At 36.5% G+C, this 9,483-nt stretch overlaps 1 protein-coding gene across 1 annotated transcript; it reads left to right on the top strand.

Moving 5' to 3' along the window:
• The first annotated feature begins 6,950 nt into the window (after positions 1–6,950).
• LOC308684273 (monocyte chemotactic protein 1B-like) lies at positions 6,951–9,247 on the top strand. The gene is made up of 4 exons (XM_081355389.1): positions 6,951–7,463; positions 8,430–8,579; positions 8,772–8,895; positions 9,008–9,247. Exons 2-4 carry the CDS (start codon positions 8,516–8,518, stop codon positions 9,102–9,104), a joined length of 285 nt encoding a protein of 94 aa, XP_081211515.1. The 5' UTR covers positions 6,951–7,463; positions 8,430–8,515; the 3' UTR covers positions 9,105–9,247.
• The last annotated feature ends 236 nt before the right edge of the window (positions 9,248–9,483 follow it).

The raw sequence follows: 9,483 nt of genomic DNA, 5'->3' as shown, positions 1-9,483 counted from the left end.
TGTGTGTGTGTGTGTGTGTTTACATGCATAGTGGGCCGGTCTGGATGAAGTCCAGGGCTGATTTTTTGTCCCAGTCCAGCCCTGGTACATGGTGGTCATAAAGGGATGGACATGGTCAGAAACAATGCTCAGGTAGGCCGTGGCATTTAAACGATGCCCAATTGGCACTAAGGGGCCTAAAGTGTGCCAAGAAAACCATCCCCCACACCATTACACCACCATCACCAGCCTGCACAGTGGTAATAAGGCATGATGGATCCATGTTCTCATTCTGTTTACGCCAAATTCTGACTCTACCATCTGAATGTCTCAACAGAAATCGAGACTCATCAGACCAGGCAACATTTTTCCAGTCTTCAACTGTCCAATTTTGGTGAGCTTGTGCAAATTGTAGCCTCTTTTTCCTATTTGTAGTGGAGATGAGTGGTACCCGGTGGGGTCTTCTGCTGTTGTAACCCATAAGCCTCAAGGTTGTGCGTGTTGTGGCTTCACAAATGCTTTGCTGCATACCTCGGTTGTAACGAGTGGTTATTTGAGTCAAAGTTGCTCTTCTATCAGCTTGAATCAGTCGGCCCATTCTCCTCTGACCTCTAGCATCAACAAGGCATTTTCGCCCACAGGACTGCCGCATACTGGATGTTTTTCCCCTTTTCACACTATTCTTTGTAAACCCTAGAAATGGTTGTGTGTGAAAATCCCAGTAACTGAGCAGATTGTGAAATACTCAGACCGGCCCGTCTGGCACCAACAACCATGCCATGCTCAAAATTGCTTAAATCACCTTTCTTTCCCATTCTGACATTCAGTTTGGAGTTCAGGAGATTGTCTTGACCAGGACCACACCCCTAAATGCATTGAAGCAACTGCCATGTGATTGGTTGATTAGATAATTGCATTAATGAGAAATTGAACAGGTGTTCCTAATAATCCTTTAGGTGAGTGTATGTTTAACTTTAAATAAATAAAATTTTCTCTATTGAAACCTATCTTGTGAAGTGTCCTCTTTATGTTATGACTTTGGTCGTAACATCCTCCCACACGTTTCTTCTATCCATTCTCAGACTTTCTCCTTGCCACCTTCAACAACCTGTTTGCTCTCTGAACTGACTTATATTGGTTGTCACATCTTTTGAAACAGGTTAAATCAATTTTGAGTGGTTGTGTTCAATCAATGACGTGTTCTCTATTTGTATTTGATTGTTGCCACTTGTGTTTACCAGTGTGGATGACGTGGATTAGAGTGCAGAATGTGTTTTGAGAATGAGAATGTATTTAGAATTTTGCTGAAAAGTCTCTGCAAATTGTGTTTTACCATGTGAAACGGTTTAAGGTGTTGACAACAGACTGCACAATTAGCTAAATGAGTTCAGGCAACTGAGAACTTTGTTCAGCCAATGGGTTTTAGTGTTTTAGCAATGAAGAAAAACTTTAAGCAAATACTTGCTTTATTCCTGTTTTCTGATTTGGCATATTATAGAGCCAGCTGGATAAATTATGCAACGATAATTGTGTGGGTGTATTGGTATGGATGCCTGAGTGTGGTTTGTATGTGTGTAATAAAATAAATGTGTGTATGTGTGTGCTTGTAATATTTGAGAGAGAAAAACTCAACTGCAAATCTAAAACCCAATCACTGCGTTCACCAGTGGAGTTTTGCATGGCATCCAATGGGGAAAATCTGTTACTGCGCCCAAACAAAATCTGACCGAAAGCTCATTTGAGATATCATCCTCAAATTTGGAACACAACTTGTTTAGATTTATGGCTTTGAGTTTATATCAGTTTTATAGTTCAACATGTTTCTTAAAATATACATTTTATATAAAATAATGTTATAAATCATTTTCATAAACTTAAACTTATATAACTTTTTTTTTGGATTTACTTTTTCAATTATTTTTACTTCAGCAATAATCAGGGTCTTCTGTCTGTGCTCCTAAGCTTCAAATTTTTATGGACATTTTTGTCCACTATGTGTAACTTTTTTAGTTTCTGTGGAACACAAGTTGTCTTGTGATTTCTTAAAAGCATCCTATGGATTTCTGGATGGATCTTTAGAAATGTTTTCTTTTATTCAGAAAAGGTGAATTATTGTTTTAGAAGTTAATCACACATTTTTTTCTTATACTGTCAATACAAGAAAAGCTTCCTCTTTTCATGTCATTACTAAGCCATATTTCAGTTCAGTGAAGCAGTTCAACTGTTGCTTCTCTATTACACTATGAAAAGTCACTAAACAATAGTTTAGTGCTGACTGTGAGTTTAACAATAGTGGATTTAGTAGCTTTAATCAAACACCTTCATTCAGATTCAGATTTGATCATAAAATCTTTAGATTTAGTAGCCTACGTTTAATGCTGAGCAAGGCCTGAAAAGAGGAAACTGTGTGTTGCGTTCCTGAAGCACGTTTTCAGCGAATCTGAAAGAAAAGTACCTTCTACTGTCTTACACGAGCGACAGAGCAGAAAAAGGATGAAGAGCTAAAAACAACTCGCATCTTAGAATGTTGTTACTCAGAAATGGATTTACATGAATGTCTTTATGAAGAATTCCTCTCCTACTATGTATATAAGAAGGAGCTCAGACGTTATTCTGGAAACATCTGCTCTGAGATCTTCCAGCTCTACAGACTCTTTCTGACATTGTGAACAAACATCTTGAAGAATGAGAAGCCTGATGTTTCTGCTGGTCCTGGTTCTCTTCTGCTCTGTGCAGAAGACTTCAAGCGGTGAGGACTCTTTGATTTTTAATTAAGATAAAATGTATTGTTTCAGATGATTTATGTCAGGTTAGTTTGATTTGTTGCATTAGGTGATTTAAAAATATAGCAACTTTGTAATAAGTTAGTAACAAGAGTAATTGAAAACTTTTGTCCTATTTTTTTTTTTTTTTTTTTTTTGCATGAGCATGGTACATATTTGTGATAGTCCGATTTGTCTCCGTATTTCAGCTCCCCTAGCATTTAATGTGGCAAACTGCTGTATGAAGTTCAGTAATGTGAAGATTCCTGTAAAACTGGTGACGTCTTACTACTGGACCAGCAGCGAGTGTCCCACACGAGCCATTGTGTGAGTATCATCTTAAACATTATTTCATTTTCAAACTGCAAAGTCAATCTGAATGAGACACTCCATTAAAAAAACTTTGATCTAAATCTTCTTTTGTCCTTTTCCCCCTCAGGTTTCAGACATTAGCAGGTAGAGAGTTCTGTGTAGATCCAGAGACCACCTGGGTGAACGGCCATGTTGATAAAGTGGACAATAGAACAACATCTGCTGCATCTGCTAATACAACAACTACAACTACATCTACATCTACATCTACAACTACATCTACAACTACAACTACAATAACTGCTGCTGCTGCAAAAACAAAAACATCTCAGAGACCAACAGTCTAAAACAAGCTAAACTGTTTCTACTTGAACTCTGTATTTTAATATTGTATATCTGAACACTATTTCTGATGTGTATATGAAAATGTTTTTTTTTTAAATAAAATAACTTATGTGATTGATTTTAATAAAATATAAAAGGATTATAATGTTGTGATGTTTTTAATGCAATCATGGTATTTCAACTTATTTTATTTTTATTTAAGTCAGTAGCAAAAGTAGATGGGTAATACAAAAAAAAGTCTAATAAATAAATATAATATTTTTTGCAAATAATATAAATATTTGATACAATGAATACAACTTTATTGTTAGTTTTCACGGAAATTAATTTTGCATCCATAAGTTCAGCTTCATCTTATCCATATTACCAACACGATTTACATGAATTTTATATATATATTAAATTCAGTTTATAACATTTATAACAAGACATGCTGTTCCTACACAACATACTCCAAAAAATAAATAAAATAAAGCTTGGATGAAGTTGATTCTCTATAAGACGTGTAAGGGATCAGAAGAAGCACTACGGGCCAGTCTGATCATACTTTTGTTGTGATCTATCTGAAAAGACTGTTCCAGAGTTAAGTCAATGATCTTTGTACAAATGCAAATTTGGTTAAATTATTTAGATTTAGGTTTACAGACAAACTATAAAACTACTGTCTTTCTTTGAATTGGTACACTGAAAGATTCGTCTGTCTTCATCCACAGTCTACTGTCTGCACTAGTAGGTCTCAAGTCATTTTAAACTGAAAAGATACCAGATGCTCTCTGTGTGTCTACGTGGCCTCGTAAATGTATAAAAATATCCGGACACTGTGCCTATACTGCATTCATATTAACAATACATTTCTATATATTTCTATATTTATATCTATATCTATTGTGTCAAATTCAAGTGTTACTCTTGTGGCGTAAATAGATGCGTACGGCCGTCTGCCGGAAGCTAGTTATTTTAATCGCTAAAGTTTTAAATATGGATATTTTTCTTACACAAACGCATCGCTTCACTTCAGAAGACCTTTATTAATCTGTGTCGAGCACTTTAATCATGAATAGATTCGCTTTAATGGACTTCCAAAGTCATACAGCCATTCACGCCCATTATCAAGCTTGCAAGAGCCAGGACATTTTTAAATATAACCCCGATTGTATTCGTCTGAAAGCAGAATGTCATATACACCTAGGATGGCTTCAGGGTGAGTAAATCATGGGCTAATTTTCATTTTGGGCGAACTATGACTAGGCCTTTAACACCTTATGAAACATACAGGAAAAATAAAACAAAATACAGACTTGTCACTGTTTGATGTTTTTCAATGCTTTCCTCAGATGCTGAAAATAAACAGCACGTGAAGAGCATGAATATGAGGCAAGCGCTATTTACATCATAATTGATTTCACTACTGTTAAACAACTCGTCATTCTAGCACGAGATACAATGTGTACAGTACCACTAATACCGTTGCTTTGTTCATGTCTACACCCGATGGAAATTTTGAGTCTGACGTACAGTGAGTGATCATTTTCAACCACACTGGTTTGTGGTCATGTATTTCACTGTTGAACTTGAGAAGGTTTACCTTCAAATATAACCAGTCTTGGTTCTCTTTTCTCCCTGCAAACAAACGTCATGTTGCTACTAGGAAGTGGCACTTTCTATTTTAGATCCAGATACTGTGTTTGTGTGTAGCTTTATGACTTGACCATGTAGAGGCAGAAGCCAGAACTTTAATTTTAAGACTAAAACTATGTAGGATTAAGCCTCGGGAGGAACAACAGAGGTCACTGACTGGCTGATTTTGATGGCTTAGTCATAATCATACTGTGTATTCCCCTCTCAACAATATAGGCACATTATTTGGCCTTAAGCGTTTTCAAACTTTTTCTGGCATAGTAGAAGGGTGCTAGGCTACAGATAGATAATGCCATACCAAACATTTGTGTGCAATGCTTCTGTTCGGTCATTGTTACAAAATTCCAGTTTGTAATGAATGTACAAGTAGAGGAACACATATGGTCTTGTGGACCCTGAAGGACCCTGCAGATGTCTGATTTTCAGAAAGGTCCAGACACTTATAATTTTAGTTTGATATAAAATAAATTAGTATAGTGAATGTAGTGAAAGCTAACAAGTGAAAGAAATGCTGCACTTTACACATAGATTTTATTTCAGCAGTTTAACTGGCTGAATAATTCTAGTTTCTCTATTAGAGTAAGAAAAGCAACTAAAAAAAGAAGTGGTTGTGTTCTTTTGAGCATGAGTTTTGGTAAAAATTCAGATATGATCATGAAGATTTATGACATGTAGACCCGGTTTCACACAGACAGGACTTAGATTAAGTCACTTTGGATGAATGCATCTGCAAAATGAATAAATGTAATGCAAATTAAGCCAGGATTATGCTTTTTAGTTCAATTAGTGAATTTAAGTGGCTTTTTTAAATGTGCCTTAGAAGAAAAGAAAAAAACATTAGTGGTGTGCATATTGAGATAAAAACAATGGCACTGATATATTTTAAGATCTGTCAGTGTAAATGCTTTCAGTTAAAACGGCTCAACATGCATTTTAGCTTTCAAGCCTGGTCTTTGAAATCGGTGGCAGCAGACAGGACTGAAAATGAAGAAGCCGTGTGTTGATTTCTTGAATCGCATTTTCTATTAATCTAAAAGAAAAGTAATTTTCGCCTTCTCACATGAGCGACAAAGCAGAAAAGGGATGTGGTAAAGGAACAGTTAAGACTAAAAAAAACGACAACAAACGAACAGGCTACTAGGAAAGGGATTTACAAGAATGTATTTTGGAGAAATAAAGTACAGGCCTATATCGTAGCCTAGGCCTATCTCGTATATAATAATGTGCTCAGACGTTTTTGTAACACATAGCCTAATAGCATCGGTCATAGGCCTATGTACACAAATATGTAGGCTACACAGTTGTGTAAATTGTTTATGGCTCATTTCCCACTAAACATTGGACGTCGGATAGACGTGCAGATCATGTCCATATTGGGTCCGTCGGTCCATGACCAATTCTGGACATCTATTCGACGTCCAAACTAGGTCCACTATTTGGACGTCCAACCATGACCCAACTTGGACGTCATTTTGACGTTCAACATTGGACCTTTGAACTGGGTAATTTTTTTCGACGTCCAAACTAGGTCCACTATTTGGACGTCCAAAGATTACCCAACTTGGACGTTATATTGACGTTCAACATTGGACCTTTGAACTGGGTATTTTTTTTGGACGTCATTTGGACGTCTATGACAGGTGCAGGAAATTTACATGATTTTTTTTTTTAACGCAATGAACGCCATTTAAAAAAAAAAAAGAGTTTGTCATGTCATTTTGCTGTGTACTGAACCTATTCGCTCCATCCTTGAGAGGCGTACAAAGGTGTGCTACTGTAGCTCAAACAGTAGTGCATTGGCGTTTGTAACGCTAAGATCACGAGTTCGATTCCCAGGGAAAGCAAGAATAAGGCGTGTGCGTGCGCGTGTGCGCGTGCGCGCGTGCGCGTGTGCGTGTGCGTGTGTGCGTGTGTGTGTGTGTGTGTGTGTGTGTGTGTGTGTGTGTGTTTTGATTGAGCGCACTGGGCGCGATTATTGTTTGGAAAAGACGCACAGTATCTAATAAAACACACGATCCACAGCAAGCCAACCCCGTCTCCTTCCTTCTTCCCACAAACGAACTTTGGACGGACGTCAACATTAGACGTGCGGAAGACGTCGGAAAAAGACGTCATCTGGCGTCACAGTCTGCACCTTCAAGGGGAGCAAAATTGGACGTGCAAAAACGACGTAGAAAATACGTCGTTTCGACCTGTCTATGCGCAGTGGGTTTAACAGAAGTAACGGGTTTATTTTCTCAATACAGTGTGGAGTTGTGAAATTCTGACTGTGTAGTGACTTTTGTGTGGGCAATACAAAGGGTAGTTTATTTTGGCATGTTCATATCGGATGAAAGCTGGGAGATCTGCGTTTGCTTCCTCATACCACCAGACTAGCGGTGACGGAGCAGATACGATTCCTGCTTCTTCATTTTCCTCCTCCAAAAGGTGAAATATGGGTATTTTAGAATAAAAACGCGTTTTAAATTGAATGATACTTTGACTATGCTATTGCAATGTTTTGTGAATATAAACCGTGGCGTTGGTGAGATTGGAGGATCCGTAAAGTTTTTTGAGGTAGGCCTAGGCTAATGTTCGAGTTTTCTAAAATGAAAAAAGTGATTCTTGCTCCAGCGACATTGAATAGTATTATGTAGCTAATTCTGGTGACATAGCCTATTGTAGCCTATATTTGTTCATGCTAAAATTATGTAAGGGTTACATGATTATTACAAAGGAAAACAGTGACCGTGATTTAGTGAACTTGTCTTTAGTGTTCAAAGTGCGTTCGTTACTCAATCAGTCAATAATTTATCCTTGCCCATCATTATTATTTTGTATTTTATTTTTATTCCTGTGCCCTCGTAGTCCGGAAAAAATGGGAATTATCCAACATATTTAATTAATTTAACGATTAAAAACAAGCTGCATTGTTTTGTATTTTCATATTTTTTCCTATTGTTTCCCTTTCATTTTCAATGGTGGTCATTTTACACTTTTTTTGTTGGGACCATTTAGCCTTAGCAAAGACACATTATTACTCCATTTGGCACACTTGCTTGTCACATGCTAAACCAGAACAGCAAGCATAGCATATGAATCTTTTGTAAATCCACTCTTATAGGGGAAATTTGTGAATTATTTATAACAGAGGTTTATAAGCGATAAAATGTGATTATTTTATTTATTGCCTATTAATGATTCTAAATTGGACTGTTATGGAAAAAGGGACACTGAGATAAGTTAAGATTGTTAAATATTTTATTTGTGCTTTTGAGAAGTAACAGAAACCAACTGAATGTTGTAAATAAACACCATCTGAGGAGGTGTGACAGTGCAGATGTGTCCTGCTTCTTCATTTTTCCCTCTTCTTTCAAGATAAATTCTCATCTGTTTCTTCGGCCTTCTGAACAGGACCTGCAATATCAGCTCTGACATCTTCAAGCTCAAGAGAACTTCTTTTTCATTCATTGCATCATTGTGAACAAACATCTTGAAGAATGAGAAGCCTGATGTTTCTGCTGGTCCTGGTTCTCTTCTGCTCTGTGCAGATGACTTCAAGCGGTGAGGACTCTTTGATTTTTAATTAAGATAAAATTAATTGTTTTCAGATTTATTAATGAAAGGTTAAGTTTCATTTGTTGCATTAGGTGATTTAAAAAATATTGATAAAGCAACTAATTGAAAACTTTTGTCTTATTTTTTTGCATGGGAATGTATAGATTTGTGATAGGCCTATTTGTCTTCATATTTCAGCAACCAGTCAAATTGAAGCGGCACAATCAAAGTGCTGTGGAGAGTTGAGTACTGTGAAGATTCCTGTGAAACTGGTGAAGTCTTACTTCTGGACCAGCAGCAACTGTGCCAGACAAGCCATTGTGTGAGTGTCATCTTAAACATTATTTCATTTTCAAACAAAATGAGTCAATCAGAATGAGACACTCCATTAAAAAACTTTGATCTAAATCTTGTTTTGTCCTTTCCCCCCTCAGGTTTCAGACATTAGCAGGTAGAGAGATCTGTGTAGATCCAGAGACCACCTGGGTGAACCACCATGTTGATAAAGTGGACAAGAGAACAAGAGTCTAAACAAACTACGCTGTTTCTATTTGAACTGTGCATTTGATACTGTATATTGTGCTGATGTGTATATACAATATTTTATTCACAGTATAATTTATGTGATTGGATTCAGTTGTTTTAATAAAATCTAAATGATAATTGTAATCCTCATGCTGAATTGTTTTATCCCCTATTGCACACATTTTGAAAATACTACTCTTTATTTAAATTTAAGTTTGTGTTAAGTATCTCATTCAGGCTAACATTAATTGTCTAAAACTGACTAACAAATCTATTTAAACAACACATTTCCCTTATTGTAAGTACTAAAATACTTGATATTAATAGAATTAACTAAATTAAATATCTATATTAGATATACTGTGTCCTTCCTGGTACTGTTCTG

The sequence above is a fragment of the Scardinius erythrophthalmus genome (genome assembly GCF_964197995.2).
Source record: "Scardinius erythrophthalmus genome assembly, chromosome: 24".
Lineage (NCBI taxonomy): Eukaryota > Metazoa > Chordata > Actinopteri > Cypriniformes > Leuciscidae > Scardinius > Scardinius erythrophthalmus.
Note: the sequence above shows the minus strand (reverse complement) of the source record. Positions and strands in the feature narration are given on the sequence as shown.